A 23,058-nucleotide genomic window follows, 5' to 3' on the forward strand; every position below is an offset into this window, starting at 1 on the left:
TATTTCCAAAGGGTTCACATACTTTTCCACTGTACATATATGTTGTTGACATACTTGATAGCACATAAATCTGTCAGTGACCACCATCGTGTTTAACAAAAAAAAACTAAATGACAAAGTACATGATTCAGACCTGGTGACTTAAGCACTACAACAAAATATCTTTATGTAAGGGTTATAGATTAAATCTGACTATCAATTGATCAAGAGACTTTCGTTAGGCCTATGTGAATTTCTCATTTCATTTATACCTTGCAGACTGTGTTGTAAACGGTGCAGTCAGCGTATTGATCGGCAGCTTCTCTGCAGAGTCAATAGATTTGATCCGTGGAGACTTGGTAGGTAGGAGATCTTTCCCCTCACTCCAGCCTCTCTTCAAGGTCTGCGTCCTAAAAAGGCACCCTGTTCCCTTTATAGTGCACTACTTTTGAAGAAGGAGGTAAAAAGTAGTGCACTATATAGGAAATAGGACATGTTGGACCGACCCTCTACTAGGGATGGTCCAGTACGAGTGTTTCTCAACCTGTTTAATAAACAGGGACTGGCATATTTCTTTAAAATAAGTTTTGCTACACCTGCAATAACATCTGTTAAATATGTGTATGTGACCAATAAAATTAACCAGGTAGGCTAGTTGAGAACAAGTTCTCATTTACAACTGCGACCTGGCCAAGATAAAGCAAAGCACTGCGACACAAACAACAACACAGAGTTACACATGGAATAAACAAACATACAGTCAATAATACAATAGAAAAAGTCTATATACAGTGTGTGCAAATGAGGTAGGATAAGGGAGGTAAGGCAATAAATAGGCCATAGTGGCGAAATAATTACAATATAGCAATTAAACACTGGAGTGATAGATGTGCAGAAGATGAGTGTGCAAGTAGAGATACAGGGGGTGCAAAGTAGCAAAATAAATAAAATAACAGTATGGGGATGAGGTAGTTGGATGGGCTATTTACCGTACACGTGCAGTGATCTGTGAGCTGCTCTGACAGCTGGTGCTTAAAGCTAGTGAGGGAGATAGGAGTCTCCAGCTTCTGTGATTTTTGCAGTTCATTCCAGTCTTTGGCAGCAGAGAACTGGAAGGAAAGGCGGCCGAAGGAGGAATTAGCTTTGGGGGTGACCAGTGAAATATACCTGCTGGAGCGCGTGCTACGGGTGGGTGCTGCTATGGTGACCAATGAGCTGACATAAGGCAGGGCTTTACCTAGCAAAGACTTATAGATGACCTGGAGCCAGTGGGTTTGGCGACGGATATGAAGCGAGGGCCAGCCAGCGAGAGCGTACAGGTCGCAGTGGTGGGTAGTATTGGGGCTTTGGTGACAAAACAGACGGCAATGTGATAGACTGCATCCAGTTTGCTGAGTAGAGTGTTGGAGGCTATTTTGTAAATGACATCGCCGAAGTCAAGGATCGGTAGGATAGTCAGTTGCCAGTCATAATGCCAACTCCTTGTCACTCATTGGTTTGAGCAATGAGCAAGGAAGTTGGCAAGAGCAGAAACAGATCTGGGACCAGCCAAGCTATGTTCTTTTTCCTCCTGAGGTACAGCTAACATCAAAACTAACACTCTAGCATCTCAGGGACCGGAAAGCAATATCCCACCGACCGGGGCCAGTCCAGGAACCGGAGGTTAACGAACACTGACGAATTTCATTATAGAATATGAGCAAAGCACGAGGATCATACAATTCTGTTAATTCAAAGTACTTTTATTTGCATACTGTACAATTGCACTTATCATGTTATTCATTGCATTGAAGTCACTGTATCTGTAGTACAAAGGGTTGGCATTGGACACGAATGATATTCAACACACCTGAAGACACATGTTCTACCCTAGAGGATGAACTCAAGGTAACATATAATGCAGATTAAACCCACATATGGACAGCTACGACTCAAGGCTTTACAGATTTTTCAAAATGAAATATATATTCCTTTTGATGAAAAAAACAAGTCGAGAGAAAGTTCCACAGCTAAGGTTTGACACAGATAAAAGACTTGATGACCGTTTAATCATGTTAGAAAATGTTTTGGAAAAACTCCTTCAGAAACACTCTTGTGTAACTTCAATGTCACCCAGAATCCATGATTTATCCACTGTTCGTGTTACTGTCCATGTCAATCACAATGTAAATGTGTCCTTCCAAGAATTAAATGCATTGTGTGTATGTTCAATCCATCATTGGCCTGAAGTCCAACATTTTCTTAGAAATCAACTAGAACGAATTGATTGGACTAATTATGTTGAATAAAACAGAGATATTGAAAAGGTTTTAACCCCCGCTGCTCTGTTAGCAGTGCCAGTACAAATCAACTGTTTCATGGAAAGATATATATATATTTTTTTAAGCGAGAACATCCAAATCAGGACATTGGGGATAATATATAATATATAATAATATATATGCCATTTAGCAGACGCTTTTATCCAAAGCGACATACAGTCATGCGTCCATAGCTTTCTGTTTTACGTATGGGTGGTCCCGGGAATCAAACCCACTACCCTAGCGTTACAAGCACCATGCTCTACCAACTGAGCTATGAAGGACCACGAAGAGATTGGGGTCAACCAATGTCTCCAGAAAAACGTGGCTTTAGACATTAGACCTGGGATATTAGGTGTTGTGAGCGGCCTGGTGCGTGGCCTGATGGGCGGCCTGGTGAGCGGCCTGGTGAGCGGCCTGGTGCGTGGCCTGGTGCGCGGCCTGGTGCGCGGCCTGGTGCGCGGCCTGGTGCGCGGCCTGGTGCGCGGCCTGGTGCGCGGCCTGGTGCGCGGCCTGGTGAGCGGCCTGGTGAGCGGCCTGGTGAGCGGCCTGGTGAGCGGCCTGGTGAGCGGCTTGGTGCGTGGCCTGGTGAGCGGCCTGGTGAGCGGCCTGGTGAGCCGCCTGGTGAGCGGCCTGGTGAGCCGCCTGGTGCGTGGCCTGGTGCGTGGCCTGGTGAGTGGCCTGGTGAGTGGCCTGGTGAGTGGCCTGGTGCGTGGCCTGGTGAGCGGCCTGGTGAGTGGCCTGGTGAGCGGCCTGGTGAGCGGCCTGGTGAGCGGCCTGGTGCGTGGCCTGGTGAGCGGCCTGGTGAGTGGCCTGGTGAGTGGCCTGGTGCGTGGCCTGGTGAGCGGCCTGGTGAGTGGCCTGGTGCGCGGCCTGGTGAGTGGCCTGGTGAGCCGCCTGGTGGGCGGCCTGGTGAGTGGCCTGGTGCGTGGCCTGGTGAGCGGCCTGGTGCGTGGCCTGGTGAGCGGCCTGGTGCGCGGCCTGGTGCGTGGCCTGGTGCGCGGCCTGGTGAGTGGCCTGGTGCGCGGCCTGGTGAGTGGCCTGGTGCGCGGCCTGGTGCGTGGCCTTTTACCTACTAGCCTGGTATTTACATAACATGTATCCATTACACCAGGTATTCACAAACTGGGGTACGCAATGCCGTCGAAGGTATGCCAAATAAAAATGTGATTCACATTTTAAAAATCTATCTATTTTTTTCACATTTTCAAACAGTCCATTTATATTTTCCAACGGGGCTATACATATGGGTGAGGTTTTTTTCTCGCCTGAGTCGCCTCCTTTCACTGCCAAAAATAAACTGAAACCGTCTAGTGTTCAGCGAAATAACAACACAATGTCAAATACAGGTAGCCTACTCAAATAATTAACATCCAATCACATTAACCGTTACTCTCTCACGGGAAACCTTCACTCTTGCGCAGACATTTAGAAACGAAACATGACAATTTGAAAAACAAGCCACTGGAGATTTTTGAGCGAGAATAAAGACAACGTTCGGTAGTAAGACATGTATAAAAGCAGCAGATACCATTAATAAGAAGGGGCTAGAAGCGCCTTATAATGGTGAGCTACCGAGTGGCTACGACAGGCAAGCCCCATACTATTGTGGAGAACTTAACTCTGCCTGCTGCCACGGATATGGCTGGGACAATGCTGGGGGAAAAGGACAAAAAAACTATACAGACAATGCCTTCATCAAACAACACTGTTTCACAACGCATCAGTGACATGGCAGGAGATGTTTGCATACAAGCCAATGAATTATATGCGTTACAGCTGGATGAGTCAACAGACGTGGCGGGACTGGCACAGCTCCTGGTATATGTCCGTTACATTTATGGGGGGTCAATTAAGGAAGACATCCTCTTCTGCAAACCACTGGAAACCAGGACAACAGGAGAGGATATTTTTTAAATACTGGACAGTTTTGTGACATCAAATGGACTTTAGTGGTCAAGATGTGTTGGTATCCTTACTGATGGCGCAAAAGCTATGACAGGGAGACATAGTGTAGAGGTAATGCGCGTGCAAGCAGTTTCTCCCGACGCCACTTGGGTACACTGCAGCATCCACCCAGAGGCTCTTGCTGCCAAGGGAATGCCTAACAGCTTGAAAGATGTGTTGGACACTACAGTGAAAATTGTTAACTTTGTTAAAGCAAGGCCCCTGAACTCTCGTGTATTTTCTTAAAGTTCTTTACTGACCATAACTTCACTTGTCTGACCGCTTGCATGATGATGAGTTTCTCACAAGACTGGCATATCTGGGTGATGTTTTTTCTCACCTGAATGATCTGAATCTAGGATTACAGGGACTCTCCGCAACTATATTCAATGTGTGGGACAAAATTGAGGCTATGATTAAGAAGTTGGAGCTCTTTTCTGTCTGCATTAACACGGACAACACACAGGTCTTTCTATCATTGTATGATTTTTTGTGTGCAAATGAACTCAAGCTTACGGACAATGTCAAATGTGATATAGCAAAGCACCTGAGTGAGCAATTACGCAGGTACTTTCTCGAAACAGACGACACAAACAACTGGATTTGTTATCCCTTTCATGCCCTGCCTCCAGTCCACCTACCGATATCTGAACAAGAGAGCCTCATCAAAATTGCAACAAGCGGTTCTGTGAATATTGAATTTAATCAGAAGCCACTGACAGATTTCTGGATAGGGCTGCGCTCAGAGTATCCTGCCTTGGCAAATCACGTTAAGACACTGATGCCCTTTTCAACCATGTACCTACGTGAGAGTGGATTCTCAGTCCTCTAGCATGAAAACTAAATACAGGCACAGACTGTGTGTGGAAACTGATTTAAAACTGAGACTCTCTCCAATACAACCCAACATTACAGAGTTATGTGCATCCTTTCAAGCACACCCTTCTCATTAAACTGTGGTGAGTTATTCACAATTTTTTATGAACAAATAAGGTTTTATATGTAAGATGGCTAAATAAAGAGCAAAATTATTGATTATTATTATATTATAATTTGTGCCCTGGTCCTATAAGAGCTCTTTGTCACTTCCCACGAGCCGGGTTGTGACAAAAACTCACACAAATTTTTATGTTTAATAAATGTATCGTATAGTGTGTGTGGCAGGCTTACAATGATGTCAAAAAACAACATTTGAGAATGTGCTGACCCTGGTGCTAGAGGGGGTACACAGCTGGAGGTTGAATGTTTGAAGGGGTACGGGACTATAAAACGTTTGGGAACCACTGCATAACACGACAGAGAGAATCAACAATGAGACAGACTCATCGAGCTCTGGAGTTGTACTTTCTGTTCTCTCTTACAGGGGGCCCTTGGTCAGGTGGTTGGTCAGGTGGTTGGTCAGGTGGTTGGTCAGGTGGTTGGTCAGGTGGTTGGTCAGGTGGTTGGTCAGGTGGTTGGGCAGGTGGTTGGTCAGGTGGTTGGTCAGGTGGTTGGTCAGGTGGTTGGTCAGGTGGTTGGTCAGGTGGTTGGGCAGGTGGTTGGTCAGGTGGTTGATCAGGTGGTTGGGCAGGTGGTTGGTCAGGTGGGGCTTCCTCCACTGACTTTGTACCCAGTCATTGACACAAAACGGATCACAAATCATCCACATGCTGACCTCCGCCCATAACTGTGATCAGGGGTCATCACTTCAAAGGTCAATGTTCAGGGTTTATAGTTCAGGGGTCGATGTGGGGAAGGTGCTGACCTTGTTGTTCCTGCTGATTCGTCGTTCTGGCCGTGGGCGTGGCTGTTTGGTCTGGATCAGTTCCTCGGGGGTGTTCCCTAGCGGTGGGAGGAGCCTCTTTTTACTGTTCCTGGTCTCCGGCAGCCACTGGGGCGGCAGCTCGAACGGCCCAAACCCAAACTGGGTGGCGTCCTCGGGATCCGTGGGGGTTGCTGGCGCCACCTGTGACGAGGAGGTGTAAGCACAGGCACGGACAGGTGAGACCTCGGGAAATATGAGAGGAGGTTGTTCTTTAGTTACCGGGACGCTGTCTCTGGTTGGTTCGGTCTCTTTCGGTCGAACCATCTTCCCTCCTTGTCTCCCTCCTCCCCCTGCCTGGTGGTGGTTCTCTTTGGGATGAGAACAGCCCCCCACACCAGACCCTAATGAAGGGCTCTCATTCTCCACCTCCTCCTCCTCCTCTTCATCAGTCGGCCTAAAGATCTGCTGCTGTCCGATATTAAACATCTCCAGGAGCTGGCTCCCAGCCCGAGCAGACCCCTCCAGGGCCCCAGACCCTCCCAACCCTCCCTCGCCCCTCAGCCCCAGATCCCCAGTGCTGACCACGTTACGCCGGCTGTAGCGTCTGTGTACCCGGACTAGAACATCAAACAGGCAGCGTCTAGCTGAGCCGTTCACCGTCAGAAACAGCAGAGGGTTGGTGAGGAGAGACACCTTGGGCAGCCAGATGGCCGTGAGATGGAGAGAAGGGGACAAGTCCTCCCCGTCCCCGAGAAGAGTGCGGTATACCACCAACGCCCCATAGGGGGCGCTACAGGCTGAGAAGGCTAACACCACAGCCAGTAACGTAGCATGTAGCTCAGCCTCGCGTTGAGAGACATAAGGGATGGAGATGGAGTTCTGAGGTGTTCTCAACGCCGCGATGATCACCTTCTTCTTCTGGCTGGCGCTGAGGGCTCGGCGAATCAGGACCATTAACAGGAAGACGACAACGAGCGGAAGGATCACCGTGGTTACGTTGTAGGTCACCACGTAGACCATGTGACCCAGGGAGCGGGCGCGGGCGTCGGAACATGACGAGGTTGCGTACACGTCCGTAACGTTGGTTACGGCGAACACAGGCACGCTGGCGATGGTGGCGTGAATCCAGATGTAGATGACAAGGTCACGTGACCTGGCGTCTGAGATCTTCCTCTCCAGAGGGTAGAGGACAGAATAGTACCTAGAGGGGAGGAGAGGATAGACAACATTACACACTGCAGAGCATTCACACTGAGTTGAGCCTCTGCAGTGACACCTTTAACCGTAACATTAACCTGTAGATACTTAGTCAAAAAAAAGCAACAGACAACAGAAGAAGAACACGTAAGCATTCTGTTCTTTGAGTGTTAGATCAGAACAGTAGTAACTACCAAGGCTTTGTGTGTTCGATGTAGATGAGGACAGTGGTAACTACCAAGGCTTTGTGTGTTCCATGTAGATCAGGACAGTGGTAACTACCAAGGCTTTGTGTGTTCGATGTAGATCAGGACAGTAGTAACTACCAAGGCTTTGTGTGTTCGATGTAGATCAGGACAGTGGTAACTACCAAGGCTTTGTGTGTTCGATGTAGATCAGGACAGTGGTAACTACCAAGGCTTTGTGTGTTCGATGTAGATCAGGACAGTGGTAACTACCAAGGCTTTGTGTGTTCGATGTAGATCAGGACAGTGGTAACTACCAAGGCTTTGTGTGTTCGATGTAGATCAGGACAGTGGTAACTACCAAGGCTTTGTGTGTTCGATGTAGATCAGGACAGTGGTAACTACCAAGGCTTTGTGTGTTCGATGTAGATCAGGACAGTGGTAACTACCAAGGCTTTGTGTGTTCAATGTAGATCAGGACAGTGGTAACTACCAAGGCTTTGTGTGTTCGATGTAGATCAGGACAGTGGTAACTACCAAGGCTTTGTGTGTTCGATGTAGATCAGGACAGTAGTAACTACCAAGGCTTTGTGTGTTCGATGTAGATCAGGACAGTGGTAACTACCAAGGCTTTGTGTGTTCGATGTAGATCAGGACAGTGGTAACTACCAAGGCTTTGTGTGTTCGATGTAGATCAGGACAGTGGTAACTACCAAGGCTTTGTGTGTTCGATGTAGATCAGGACAGTGGTAACTACCAAGGATTTGTGTGTTCGATGTAGATCAGGACAGTGGTAACTACCAAGGCTTTGTGTGTTCGATGTAGATCAGAACAGTAGTAACTACCAAGGCTTTGTGTGTTCGATGTAGATCAGGACAGTGGTAACTACCAAGGCTTTGTGTGTTTGATGTAGATCAGGACAGTAGTAACTACCAAGGCTTTGTGTGTTCGATGTAGATCAGGACAGTGGTAACTACCAAGGCTTTGTGTGTTCGATGTAGATCAGGACAGTGGTAACTACCAAGACTTTGTGTGTTCGATGTAGATCAGGACAGTGGTAACTACCAAGGCTTTGTGTGTTCGATGTAGATCAGGACAGTGGTAACTACCAAGGCTTTGTGTGTTCGATGTAGATCAGGACAGTGGTAACTACCAAGGCTTTGTGTGTTCGATGTAGATCAGGACAGTGGTAACTACCAAGGCTTTGTGTGTTCGATGTAGATCAGGACAGTGGTAACTACCAAGGCTTTGTGTGTTCGATGTAGATCAGAACAGTGGTAACTACCAAGGCTTTGTGTGTTCGATGTAGATCAGGACAGTGGTAACTACCAAGGCTTTGTGTGTTCGATGTAGATCAGGACAGTGGTAACTACCAAGGCTTTGTGTGTTCGATGTAGATCAGGACAGTGGTAACTACCAAGGCTTTGTGTGTTCGATGTAGATCAGAACAGTGGTAACTACCAAGGCTTTGTGTGTTCGATGTAGATCAGGACAGTGGTAACTACCAAGGCTTTGTGTGTTCGATGTAGATCAGGACAGTGGTAACTACCAAGGCTTTGTGTGTTCGATGTAGATCAGGACAGTGGTAACTACCAAGGCTTTGTGTGTTCGATGTAGATCAGGACAGTGGTGCCTACCAAGGCTTTGTGTGTTCGATGTAGATCAGGACAGTGGTAACTACCAAGGCTTTGTGTGTTCGATGTAGATCAGGACAGTGGTAACTACCAAGGCTTTGTGTGTTCGATGTAGATCAGGACAGTGGTAACTACCAAGGCTTTGTGTGTTCGATGTAGATGAGGACAGTGGTAACTACCAAGGCTTTGTAATCTGTCCCCAAGTATTCCCACAAATAAAAAGAGACGTGATCGTGTCTCAATGTGATCAAGGTATGAATTGATAGTTATTTTCAAATACAATCTCTTTTTGGCCGTAGTTGTGGTCAATTTGCAGTGTACAAATTATTATCATTATTTTCTGCCCCCCCCCCCCGAACATTCGTTCCAACAAAAAAATTGTCCTGCAGCTTAATCTAGTTGCCTACACCTGATCTAAACTAACATTGCTGTACCTACCTATCTACCTCCCTAACTAGGTGGGTCAAATATACATGTAAACTACCCTGCGGAGGATAAGATGGATATAGACTGAAGAATGATAGTAGCAAATCTATCATTGTTTCCCGCTCTCATTCACAGAACCCTTGACTGGTTGAAGAGAAGACATACTCCAGTGTGAATGAGTATAAGTGGGTGTTTTGCATGGCTAAGTGGAGCAAGCCGAAGAGAGAGATCTTACTGAGGTGTGGAGAGTCTTATGTGGAAAAAAATACACATATTTTGATAGTTTCTTACTAACATGCAAGTAGATGTGTGTGTGTGTGTGTGTGTGTGTGTGTGTGTGTGTGTGTGTGTGTGTGTGTGTGTGTGTGTGTGTGTGTGTGTGTGTGTGTGTGTGTGTGTGTGTGTGTGTGTGTGTGTGTGTGTGTGTGTGAGTGAGTGAGTGAGTGAGTGAGTGAGTGAGTGAGTGAGTGAGTGAGTGAGTGAGTGAGTGAGTGAAGAAGTGATGAAGAAGTGATGAAGAAGAGAGTGTAGTGATAGAGAAAAAGAGAGAATGTGTTCAGCTGTGAGTGTAGAATGGAGTGAGTGTAGAATAGAGTGTAGAATGGAGTGTAGCTGTGAGTGTAGAATGGAGTGTAGCTGTGAGTGTAGAATGGAGTGTAGCTGTGAGTGTAGAATGGAGTGTAGCTGTGAGTGTAGAATGGAGTGTAGCTGTGAGTGTAGAATGGAGTGTAGCTGTGAGTGTAGAATGGAGTGTAGCTGTGAGTGTAGAATGGAGTGTAGCTGTGAGTGTAGAATGGAGTGTAGCTGTGAGTGTAGAATGGAGTGTAGAATGGAGTGTAGAATGGAGTGTAGAATGGAGTGTAGCTGTGAGTGTAGAATGGAGTGTAGAATGGAGTGTAGCTGTGAGTGTAGCTGTGAGTGTAGAATGGAGTGTAGCTGTGAGTGTAGCTGTGAGTGTAGAATGGAGTGTAGAATGGAGTGTAGCTGTGAGTGTAGAATGGAGTGTAGCTGTGAGTGTAGAATGGAGTGTATCTGTGAGTGTAGAATGGAGTGTAGAATGGAGTGTAGCTGTGAGTGTAGCTGTGAGTGTAGAATGGAGTGTAGCTGTGAGTGTAGAATGGAGTGTAGCTGTGAGTGTAGAATGGAGTGTAGCTGTGAGTGTAGAATGGAGTGTAGCTGTGAGTGTAGAATGGAGTGTAGCTGTGAGTGTAGAATGGAGTGTAGCTGTGAGTGTAGAATGGAGTGTAGCTGTGAGTGTAGAATGGAGTGTAGCTGTGAGTGTAGCTGTGAGTGTAGAATGGAGTGTAGCTGTGAGTGTAGAATGGAGTGTAGCTGTGAGTGTCAGGGAGAGAGTCCCTCCCTGTGGATTGTCAGTTATTTTGTCTGCAGCTCAGAACAGGCAGCTCTGCAGGAGAGACAAACAGCACCAGGCAGAGTGGAGTCCAAACCACAGGGGGTGAGTAGAGATAGAGGTTTTATCTGGTACAAAAACAGATTATAATGTTTTCAGTTTTAAATGCCCATACCGGTAGAAATCCACTTTTTCGAGCTGAAAGACGATGGCCAGAGCTTACCCATGATGTTGCACAACGATTTAAGTCAATAAGTAATCGTTTTAGTCAAAGTATGATATATTTGAAGTGAAAAATCCGAACTGCCTACTTCGTGCAATTTTGTGTGAATGCAGTGTCTTTTCCTACGATATGACATACAAATTATTTTCAACCTACAGAAAAAAACATGTTTTCACGTGAAATTTCAGATGTGAAATCATGTGAAAATTGGAACACTTCACATAACATTTCATGTTATCACATGTTGCTTTACATGTTATCACATGTTGCTTTACGTGTTATCACATGTTGCTTTACATGTTATCACATGTTGTTTTACATTCACACATGTTGCTTTACATGTTATCACATGAAAACGTGTTTTTGGAACACTTCACATGTGAAATTCATGTGGTTTTTTTCATAAAGGAGGGCTGGGTTTTATTTGAATGTTGCCACCCACCAGCATGGCATTGTTTATTAAAACAGCTGCAAAGTTCTTCCTCTTGGTGACTGAGATGAGACAAACAGCCTTGTGTCGACTTGGCCACCTGAGCCATGGAGCAAATGACAATACATTTTCTGGTAATTAATTTATCATAATCTGTTATCAATCAATGTGTTATCAATTAATTTATCATAATCTGTTATCAATTTTCACTTATCTTTTATCTAGTCTGTATAAAACATATTTATATTTTTTAAATGTATTGAACCTTTATTTAACAAGTCAAGTCAGTTAAGAACAAATTCTTATTTACAATGACGGCCTACCCCCAGACGACGCTGGGCCAATTGTGCACTGCCCTATGGGACTTCGAAATCACGGCCTGATGTGACGCAGCTTGGATTTGAACCAGGTACTGCAGTGACGCGTCCTTGCACTGAGATGCAGTGTCTTAGGCCACTGCGCCACTCGGGAGCCCCTATAGATGACCCCGTCGCCCCGATATGAACGGTTTACACCACTAAAATGATGCTTTACTACACGCACCACTGCTTTAACAGGTGTAACATTAGCTAGAAACCACCAGTGTCTGTCCAGATGATGAAAAGGCACCTGGGGAAAAAAATCAAGGATTCTTCTAATTTGAGGTGTGCATGATCATGAGCAAAGTCATTGTAGGCTTTCATTTCAGTTCCCCTGTGAGAACCATGAGCACGGGCAGACTTGGCTTTGATGTACCGCAGCTGAAGCCTGCCAGCAGTCTACCAGCAGTCTACCAGCAGTCTACCAGCAGTCTACCAGCAGTCTACCAGCAGCCTGCCAGCAGCCTACCAGCAGCCCACCAGCAGCCTACCAGCAGCCCACCAGCAGCCTACCAGCAGCCTGCCAGCAGTCTACCAGCAGCCTACCAGCAGCCTACCAGCAGCCTACCAGCAGTCTACCAGCAGTTTACCAGCACCATGCCAGCACTCTACCTGCAGTCTACCAGCAGTCTACCAGCAGCCTGCCAGCAGTCTACCAGCAGTCTACCAGCAGCCTGCCAGCAGTCTACCAGCAGCCTACCAGCAGTCTACCAGCAGTCTACCAGCAGCCTACCAGCAGCCTACCAGCAGCCTACCAGCAGCCTACCAGCAGCCTACCAGCAGCCTGCAAGCAGCCTACCAGCAGCCTACCTGCAGCCTACCAGCAGCCTACCTGCAGCCTACCAGCAGTCTACCAGCAGTCTACCAGCAGCCTACCAGCAGTCTACCAGCAGTTTACCAGCAGCCTGCCAGCAGTCTACTTACAAAAGGTTGCAGCGAGTCCATTACAATGTAGAAACACAATGCTTATGACAAAACCAGAACCAGAACCAGCCATAGATCTTATTATTTCAAACTATTTCTATGGCAGATTCGTGGCCGCAATTTATGGAAGATGCCAAAACGTTGGAAATAACAAAGACAGGCCAGTGGTTTCCACCTGTGGTGAAGTTAAAGACAGGCCAGTGGTTTCCATCTGTGGTGAAGTTAAAGAGAGGCCAGTGGTTTCCATCTGTGGTGAAGTTAAAGAGAGGCCAGTGGTTTCCATCTGTGGTGAAGTTAAAGAGAGGCCAGTGGTTTCCATCTGTGGTGAAGTTAAAGACAGGCCAGTGATTTCCATCTGTGGTGAAGTTAAAGACAGGCCAGTGGTTTCCATCTGTGGTGAAGTTAAAGAGAGGCCAGTGGTTTCCATCTGTGGTGAAGTGAAAGACAGGCCAGTGGTTTCCATCTGTGGTGAAGTTAAAGACAGGCCAGTGGTTTCCATCTGTGGTGAAGTTAAAGACAGGCCAGTGGTTTCCATCTGTGGTGAAGTTAAAGACAGGCCAGTGGTTTCCATCTGTGGTGAAGTTAAAGAGAGGCCAGTGGTTTCCATCTGTGGTGAAGTTAAAGACAGGCCAGTGGTTTCCATCTGTGGTGAAGTTAAAGAGAGGCCAGTGGTTTCCATCTGTGGTGAAGTGAAAGACAGGCCAGTGGTTTCCATCTGTGGTGAAGTTAAAGACAGGCCAGTGGTTTCCATCTGTGGTGAAGTTAAAGACAGGCCAGTGGTTTCCATCTGTGGTGAAGTGAAAGACAGGCCAGTGGTTTCCATCTGTGGTGAAGTTAAAGACAGGCCAGTGGTTTCCATCTGTGGTGAAGTGAAAGACAGGCCAGTGGTTTCCATCTGTGGTGAAGTTAAAGACAGGCCAGTGGTTTCCATCTGTGGTGAAGTTAAAGACAGGCCAGTGGTTTCCATCTGTGGTGAAGTTAAAGACAGGCCAGTGGTTTCCATCTGTGGTGAAGTTAAAGACAGGCCAGTGGTTTCCATCTGTGGCGAAGTTTTCCCTAAATTAATGCTTATGACAAATCCTGCTACAGAACCAGCCATAGAGCCAGCTGGCTAATCTTTTGAATGAAGTGTCGTAACAAATAACAGCAACAACCGATGATATTAGCTAGCTAGACAAAGTTAGCAAGATAGCTAGCTACACTGACAGCTGTCAGTCCCCTATTTGTTCATGTTAATCAACCCAGACCCAGTTCATGAATATGTAGAAGTAGCCGGCGTCATTCTTTGGAGGATGTGGAACCTAAACGACAGGAAATGATGTTGAAATAGTGGGGCGGGGGGGGGGGGTCGTTTAAAGGTCTGTGTTTACAAGATCAAGCCGTTTCCCCGCTGTGTGGCTTTCCACATGTATAAATAAATAAAAGCATGAACACAGGACATGTGCTTTATTACTGCACCGAAATATCAGGCAAGAATCAACCGCTAGCAGTCCCCCCCCCCAGACAGATTTGAACAGATGGAACCAGTAAGCAATATGTTGCAGCTACTAGCAGTGCAGTTTGATTTTCCTGCAATCACCCACCTGTCGAGAGCGATAGCGGAGAAGCTGAGCACGGTGACGGAGCAGAAGAGTTTGTGGAGGAACTTCAGGGCCTTGCAGAGCAGCAGAGTGTGTAGCCACCAACAGCAGCGAGGGCTGGCCCCTAGAGCCACGTCAAAAGGAACACACACCAGACCCGCACAGATCCCTGAGCACGCCAGGTTCTTAATGAAGCGACTGGTCACCGACTTGAAGACATTGGTACAGCAGGTACACCAGAGAACAGTGGCATTGCCTGGGAGAGAGAGAGAGGGGGGAGGGGAGAAAGGGGGGTGGAGAGGGGAAAAGAGAGGGAGGGAGAGGAAAAGAGAGAGAGAGAGGGAGAGACAGGAGAGGATGGAGAGGGGAGGAGAGAGAGAGAGGGGAGGGGAGAGAGAGGGAGAAAGAGAAAAAGGGGGAGTGGAGAGGGGAAGAGAGGGGGAGGGAGAGGAAAAGAGAGAGAGGGAGAGGGGAAGAGAGGGAGAGGGAGGGAGGGAGAGGTGAAGAGAGAGAGAGGGGGAGAGGGGGAGAGGGAGGGAGGGAGGGAGGGAGGGAGGGAGGGAGGGAGGGAGGGAGGGAGGGAGGGAGGGAGGGAGGGAGGGGAAGAGAGAGAGAGGGAAAGAGAGCGAGAGGGGAAGAGAGAGAGAGGGGAAGAGGGGAAGAGAGAGAGAGGGCGAGACAGGGGGGAGAGGGGAAGAGAGAGGGAGAGGGGAAGAGAGAGAGAGAGGGGAAGAGAGAGAGAGAGAGAGAGGGGAGAGAGAGGGATAGGGGAAGAGAGAGGGAGAGGGGAAGAGAGAGAGAGGGAGGGAGAGAGAGAGGGAGAGGGGAAGAGAGAGAGGGAGGGAGAGAGAGAGGGAGGGAGAGAGAGAGGGAGAGACAGGAGAGGAGGGAGAAGGAAGGAGAGAGAGAGAGGGAGAGGGAAGGAGAGAGGGAGAGAGAAGTAGAGAGAGAGAGGGAGAGGGGAGGAGAAAGAGAGAGGGGAGGAGAGAGGGAGGAGGAGAGAGGAGAGGAGGGAGAGGGGAGGAGAGAGAGAGAGGGAGGGAGGGGGGAAGAGAGAGAGAGAGAGAAGCGAGGAGGGAGAGGGGAGGAGATGGGAAGAGAGGAGAGAGGGAGAGAGAGAGAGAGAGAGAGAGAGAGGGAGAGGGGAGGAGAGAGAGTGTTTAGACTGGATAATGTGTGATGGTATTAAAATATAAGGGAAGGTAAGAAAATGTAATACAGTGAAATATCATGTGTGAGTATTGGAAGTGCTTTTTGAAAAACAGTCAGGAATAAACAACATTGAAAAAATGATCGATCTTACATCCCTTTCTGTCTTTTCCAGTTGCCTTAACAATCAGTTTGTCAAAACAATCCATTTAAACTGGAGGGCAGAGGCAGGCCTGAGGGGCGCCAAGAAGACAGATACATTTTAGCAACAGGTTACGTGCCACTGCCATCACTCCTTCCCTACTCCCACCATCCATCCTGTCTCCTTCCCTACTCCCACCATACCTCCTGTCTCCTTCCCTACTCCCACCATACCTCCTGTCTCCTTCCCTACTCCCACCATACCTCCTGTCTCCTTCCCTACTCCCACCATACCTCCTGTCTCCTTCCCTACTCCCACCATACCTCCTGTCTCCTTCCCTACTCCCACCATACCTCCTGTCTCCTTCCCTACTCCCACCATCCTTCCTTCCCTACTCCCACCATCCCTCCTTCCCTACTCCCACTATCCCTCCTTCCCTACTCCCACCATACCTCCTGTCTCCTTCCCTACTCCCACCATACCTCCTGTCTCCTTCCCTACTCCCACCATACCTCCTGTCTCCTTCCCTACTCCCACCATACCTCCTGTCTCCTTCCCTACTCCCACCATACCTCCTGTCTCCTTCCCTACTCCCACCATCCCTCCTTCCCAACTCCCACCATCCCACCATGAGCACGGGCAGACTTGGCTTTGATGTACCGCAGCTGAAGTCTGCCAGCAGTCTACCAGCAGCCTAACAGCAGTCTACCAGCAGCCTACCAGCAGTCTACCAGCAGCCTACCAGCAGCCTACCAGCAGCCTACCAGCAGTCTACCAGCAGCCTACCAGCAGTCTACCAGCAGTCTACCAGCAGCCTACCAGCAGCCTACCAGCAGTCTACCAGCAGCCTACCAGCAGTCTACCAGCAGCCTACCAGCAACCTAACAGCAGCCTACCAGCAGCCTACCAGCAGTCTACCAGCAGTCTACCAGCAGCCTACCAGCAGTTTACCAGCAGTCTACCAACAGCCTACCAGCAGTCTACCAGCAGCCTGCCTCCTTCGCTACTCCCACCATCCCTCCTCTCTCCTTCCATCCCTCCTTCGCTACTCCCACCATCCCAACTCCCACCATCCCTCCTCTCTCCTTCCATCCCTTCTTTGCTACTCCCACCATCACTCCTTCCCTACTCCCACCATCCCTCCTGTCTCCTTCCCTACTCCTACCATCCCTCCTGTCTCCTTCCCTACTCCCACCATCCCCCCTGTCTCCTTCCCTACTCCCACCATACCTCCTGTCTCCTTTCCTACTCCCACCATCCCTCCTGTCTCCTTCCCTACTCCCACCATACCTCCTGTCTCCTTCCCTACTCCCACCATACCTCCTGTCTCCTTCGCTACTCCCACCATCCCTCCTGTCTCCTTCCCTACTCCCACCATCCCTCCTTCCCTACTCCCACCATCCTTCCTGTCTCCTTCCCTACTCCCACCATCCCTCCTTCCCTACTCCCACCAAACCTCCTGTCTCCTTCGCTACTCCTACCATCCCTCCTTCCCTACTCCCACCATCCCTCCTGTCTCCTTCCCTACTCCCACTATCCCTACCTCCCTACTCCCACCATCCTTCCTGTCTCCTTCCCTACTCCCACCATCCCTCCTGTCTCCTTCCCTACTCCCACTATCCCTACCTCCCTACTCCCACCATCCTTCCTGTCTCCTTTGCTACTCCCACCATCCTTCCTGTCTCCTTCGCTACTCCCACCATCCTTCCTGTCTCCTTCGCTACTCCCACCATCCATCCTGTCTCCTTCCCAACTCCCACCATCCCTCCTTTCTCCTTCGCTACTCCCACCATCCTTCCTGTCTCCTTCCCTACTCCCACCATCCCTCCTCCCCTACTCCCACCATCCCTCCTGTCTCCTTCCCTACTTCCACGATCTCTCCTGTCTCCTTCCCTACTTCCACCATCCCTCCTCCCCTACTCCCACCATCCCTCCTGTCTCCTTCTCTACGTCCACCATCCCTCCTGTCTCCTTCCCTACTCCCACCATCCCTCCTTCCCTACTCCCACCATCCCTCCTGTCTCCTTCCCTACTCCCACCATCCATCCTGTCTTCTTCCCTACTCCCACCATCCCTCCTTCCCTACTCCCACCATCCATCCTGTCTCCTTCCCTACTCCCACCATCCATCCTGTCTCCTTCCCTACTCCCACCATCCCTCCTTCCCTACTCCCACCATCCATCCTGTCTCCTTCCCTACTCCCACCATCCTTCCTGTCTCCTTCCCTACTCCCACCATCCATCCTGTCTCCTTCCCTACTCCTACCATCCATCCTGTCTCCTTCCCTACTCCCACCATCCCTCCTGGATCCTTCCCTACTCCCACCATACCTCCTGTCTCCTTCCCTACTCCCACCACCCCTCCTGTCTCCTTCCCTACTCCCACCATCCCTCCTGTCTCCTTCCCTACTCCCACCATCCCTACTCCCACCATCCATCCTGTCTCCTTCCCTACTCCCACCATCCCTCCTGGCTCCTTCCCTACTCCCACCATCCATCCTGTTTCCTTCCCTACTCCCACCATCCATCCTGTCTCCTTCCCTACTCCCACCATCCATCCTGTCTCCTTCCCTACTCCCACCATCCCTCCTGGATCCTTCCCTACTCCCACCATCCCTCCTGTCTCCTTCCCTACTCCCACCATCCCTACTCCCACCATCCATCCTGTCTCCTTCCCTACTCCCACCATCCCTCCTGGCTCCTTCCCTACTCCCACCATCCCTCCTGTCTCCTTCCCTACTCCCACCATCCCTACTCCCACCATCCATCCTGTCTCCTTCCCTACTCCCACCATCCCTCCTGGATCCTTCCCTACTCCCACCATCCCTCCTGTCTCCTTCCCTACTCCCACCATCCCTACTCCCACCATCCCTCCTGGATCCTTCCCTACTCCCACCATCCCTCCTGTCTCCTTCCCTACTCCCACCATCCCTACTCCCACCATCCATCCTGTCTCCTTCCCTACTCCCACCATCCCTCTTGGATCCTTCCCTACTCCCACCATCCATCCTGTCTCCTTCCCTACTCCCACCATCCCTACTGTCTCCTTCCCTACTCCCACCATCCCTACTCCCACCATCCATCCTGTCTCCTTCCCTACTCCCACCATCCCTCCTTCCCTACTCCCACCATCCATCCTGTCTCCTTCCCTACTCCCACCATCCTTCCTGTCTCCTTCCCTACTCCCACCATCCATCCTGTCTCCTTCCCTACTCCCACCATCCATCCTGTCTCCTTCCCTACTCCCACCATCCCTCCTTCCCTACTCCCACCATCCATCCTGTCTCCTTCCCTACTCCCACCATCCTTCCTGTCCTTCCTGAGCCCCAAATAAACGCCGGGTCTAAATTAATTGTTTACGAGGTTTCCATGAATTGCCATGAATAGTTCTGATTCTCCTTCCCTACTCCCACCATCCATCCTGTCTCCTTCCCTACTCCCACCATCCCTCCTGTCTCCTTCCCTACTCCCACCATCCCTCCTTCCCTACTCCCACCATCCCTACTCCCACCATCCATCCTGTCTCCTTCCCTACTCCCACCATCCCTCCTGGCTCCTTCCCTACTCCCACCATCCCTCCTCCCACCATCCATCCTGTCTCCTTCCCTACTCCCACCATCCCTCCTGGATCCTTCCCTACTCCCACCATCCCTCCTGTCTCCTTCCCTACTCCCACCATCCATCCTGTCTCCTTCCCTACTCCCACCATCCCTCCTGGATCCTTCCCTACTCCCACCATCCCTCCTGTCTCCTTCCCTACTCCCACCATCCATCCTGTCTCCTTCCCTACTCCCACCATCCCTCCTGGATCCTTCCCTACTCCCACCATCCCTCCTGTCTCCTTCCCTACTCCCACCATCCCTACTCCCACCATCCATCCTGTCTCCTTCCCTACTCCCACCATCCCTCCTGGATCCTTCCCTACTCCCACCATCCATCCTGTCTCCTTCCCTACTCCCACCATCCCTCCTGTCTCCTTCCCTACTCCCACCATCCCTACTCCCACCATCCATCCTGTCTCCTTCCCTACTCCCACCATCCCTCCTGGATCCTTCCCTACTCCCACCATCCCTCCTGTCTCCTTCCCTACTACCGCCATCCCTCCTGTCTCCTTCCCTACTCCCACCATCCCTCCTGTCTCCTTCCCTACCCCCACCATCTCTCCTAGCTCCTTCCCTACTCCCACCATCTTCTCTCCTTCCTTCTCTCCCTACTCCATCTCTGTCTAGTGCACTAATGAAAAATAATACATCCGCATGTCCATAGTTGAAGGAGTCCCCCTTGAGCTGCTATGATTGAACACTGCACAGAAAAACAGAGGAGAATAAAGGACTTTTTATAATTGGTATTTCAGCTAGTGCCATTTTCAAGTCTCAATTCAAAAGACTGTACTTTCACATCCTCCATTATATTAATGATATGCATTATCATCATTATGGGGCCGAATCAGACATGGGAATTTACGCATTTCCTACGGACGCCTTTCCTACGCACTTCTCAGTATTTTGGTAAATCCGATTTAGCGTATTTAGTTGCACAACTCGCTCTGCAGGTGTGGCTACCTTGCACACTCTGAATCAATTTCATTCACCTGCTGAAAACCCTACCACTTGCTGGCCAACAGATTTCCTCGTGGAGTTATTCATTCAAAAGGGTTGTCAGTACTTTTATCTTAAGCCATCCCTTTAAATACGGTGTATGTTTTAGTTACAATTTTGTCGACAGACTCGCTAGAATAATATTAAAGATCAATGTAAGAAAGCCATCTAAATATATTCATATTTGTCTCTGTTTCAGCACCAATTGGTAGATTTAAGAATACTCTGATCTTGTGAATTATTTAGGGTTAGGAAAGTATTTATAAATAATATATTTAAAAAAATGGTTTCGAGAGCCTTTACGCACTAAAGAAAGAAAGCAGTGGCTTGATTCATTCTGAAATGTGCCACATTCAGTTCTTTAACCCATGGTAACGTTGGAAGATCAGTTTACATAGAATTATGATAGGAAGAATCGTGTACACTAGTAGGCTATACCCTCGTCTATACTAACCATGGAACTGTGTGATGACACGGCCAAGTTCTGCACCGTGCGTCGGGTTCAAACTGTTACGGCTCGGTCTGCGCTCCGCTCCATAACCGATTGAATTAGCCGACGTGTCTTTTCTTTATATATGATCAACTGTTACTAACGATCCTCAGCAACAACCGCACGGCCGTGACGCCGTTTACAGAGGAAGCAATAATTCAACTATAACAATTGAAGGGAACAACTATAACAATTGAAGGGAACTAACAGTAAATTGTCAGTTGAATATGTGTGTTGTTATTACGCCTGCTGATGGTCTATACTGTTAGTGGATATCATTTAATATGATAGAAACAGGAGAGAGAGAAAGTCGGGGTAGTCTATAATTAAGGCATTTAAAGACATTTTTTTCTGCATAAATGGCACAGCATTTCATCAACTTTACTGTAGGAAAATGTATATGTTGATACGCATCAGTTTGCTGCCATATGACTGGTTTCACGTCTCCAACGATTGTAAGGTCAAATAGATCAAAAACATGTGTCATTTATATATTCACAATCCCCTTATCCAAAGGGATGACTCGTTTACCCTAGCTTGTTATCAATAGCTGTTATCAAGTTGTAAAGTACAATGCATGAAGAATGGTATCGTTTTCTATCGGAAAAAAAGAAAGGAGATTATTTTTTCCACTTGGAAGCGGTAGGTTTGCTAGACCTTATTTATGGTTTCCTCCATGGGTAAAGGTGGTGGAATTATTTAAGGAATTACTGTGAAACTTAAATTAAGCGCAGTCTTAAATAACCTCCTGTCGCTTTTAACAGCTGGGCAACGGCACACATTTAAGCAAATAAACGGCTGTTTCAAATAAATACACATATTTAACTAGGCAAGTCAGTTAAGAACAAATTCTTATTTAGAATGATGGCCTACCCCGGCAAAACCCTCCCCAAACCCGGACGACGCTGGGCCAATTGTGTGTCGCCCTATGGGACTCCCGATCACGACCGGTTGAGATACAACCCAGAATCGAACCAGGGTCTGTAGTGATGCCTCTAGCACTGCGATGCAGTGCCTTAAACTGTTGCACCACTCGAGAGCCCCAAATAAACGCAGGGTCTAAATTAATTGTTTACGAGGTTTCCATGAATTGCCATGAATAGTTTAAGATATAACGTTTGATTTCTTAGAATAAATAATTAAGTAACAACTCAAACAAATGATGGCAATCATCCGTTTTTATCACCAGTAAGAAACTGCTAGCCATTTGTTGCTAACTGCTGAGAACTGCTAGCCATTTGTTGCTAACTGCTGAGAACTGCTAGCCATTTGTTGCTAACTGCTGAGAACTGCTAGCCATTTGTTGCTAACTGCTGAGAACCGCTAGCCATTTGTTGCTAACTGCTGAGAACTGCTAGCCATTTGTTGCTAACTGCTGACAACTGCTAGCCATTTGTTGCTAACTGCTGAGAACTGCTAGCCATTTGTTGCTATCAGCTGAGAACTGCTAGCCATTTGTTGCTATCAGCTGAGAACTGCTAGCCATTTGTTGCTAACTGCTGAGAACTGCTAGCCATTTGTTGCTATCAGCTGAGAACTGCTAGCCATTTGTTGCTATCAGCTGAGAACTGCTAGCCATTTGTTGCTAACTGCTGAGAACTGCTAGCCATTTGTTGCTAACTGCTGAGAACTGCTAGCCATTTGTTGCTAACTGCTGAGAACTGCTAGCTAACTGGCAAGCAAAAAAAACTGTCAAAAACTTTGGGAGAACAGAACCCTAGAAATCAGCCGATCTAGTGGCGAAAAAAACAACTGCCGAAAATGCACAGTCAAATAAGCGTTTTATTTTTATAGAGGCATACTAAGACAAAAGAATCGTGACACAGTGTGTAAATGATAACACATTAGTGCAGGAAATGAGGACATTGATTAAATGCTGTGTAACGGTAGTCTTCGTTCACCTCGTCTGAGGAGTAAGAAATGTCGGACCAAGATGCAGCGTATGTTACGGCTGTCCTCGCTGACAGAAGGTGTGGACCAAAACGCAGAGTGGTTAGTGTTCATTCTTTTAATGAAAGTGAACAAAACAATACAAAATACAAAAACAACCAACGTGACAAAACCGAAACCGTCCTGTGTGGCCCAAACACTAACACAGGAAACACACACCCACCAAACACCAGTGAAACCCTGGCTGCCTTTGTATGACTCTCAATTAGAGACAAACAATACACACCTGTCTCTAATTGAGAATCATACCAGGCCGAACACAAAACCCCACATAGAAATACAAACATAGACAAACCCACCCAACTCACGCCCTGACCAACTAAAATGAATACAAAACAAAGGAAAACAGGTCAGGAACGTGACAGAACCCCCCCCTTAAGGTGCGAACTCCGGGCGCACCAGCACAAAGTCTAGGGGAGGGTCTGGGTGGGCGTCTGTCCACGGTGGCGGC

General features: G+C 48.3%; 1 protein-coding gene across 1 annotated transcript in view; it reads right to left on the reverse strand.

Moving 5' to 3' along the window:
- Positions 1-3,256: 3,256 nt before the first annotated feature.
- Positions 3,257-23,058, reverse strand: part of LOC129817772 (G-protein coupled receptor 176-like) — a 40,590-nt gene continuing 20,788 nt past the window's right edge. Inside the window, exons 3-4 of the mRNA XM_055873318.1 lie at positions 14,283-14,535; positions 3,257-7,171 (exon numbers count right to left, since the gene is read on the reverse strand). Of these exons, the coding sequence (XP_055729293.1) occupies positions 5,935-7,171; positions 14,283-14,535 (1,490 nt within the window). The 3' untranslated portion in view covers positions 3,257-5,934. The remainder of the gene's footprint in view (positions 7,172-14,282; positions 14,536-23,058) is intronic.

This window comes from Salvelinus fontinalis, chromosome 20 (assembly GCF_029448725.1).
Source record: "Salvelinus fontinalis isolate EN_2023a chromosome 20, ASM2944872v1, whole genome shotgun sequence".
Taxonomy (NCBI): domain Eukaryota; kingdom Metazoa; phylum Chordata; class Actinopteri; order Salmoniformes; family Salmonidae; genus Salvelinus; species Salvelinus fontinalis.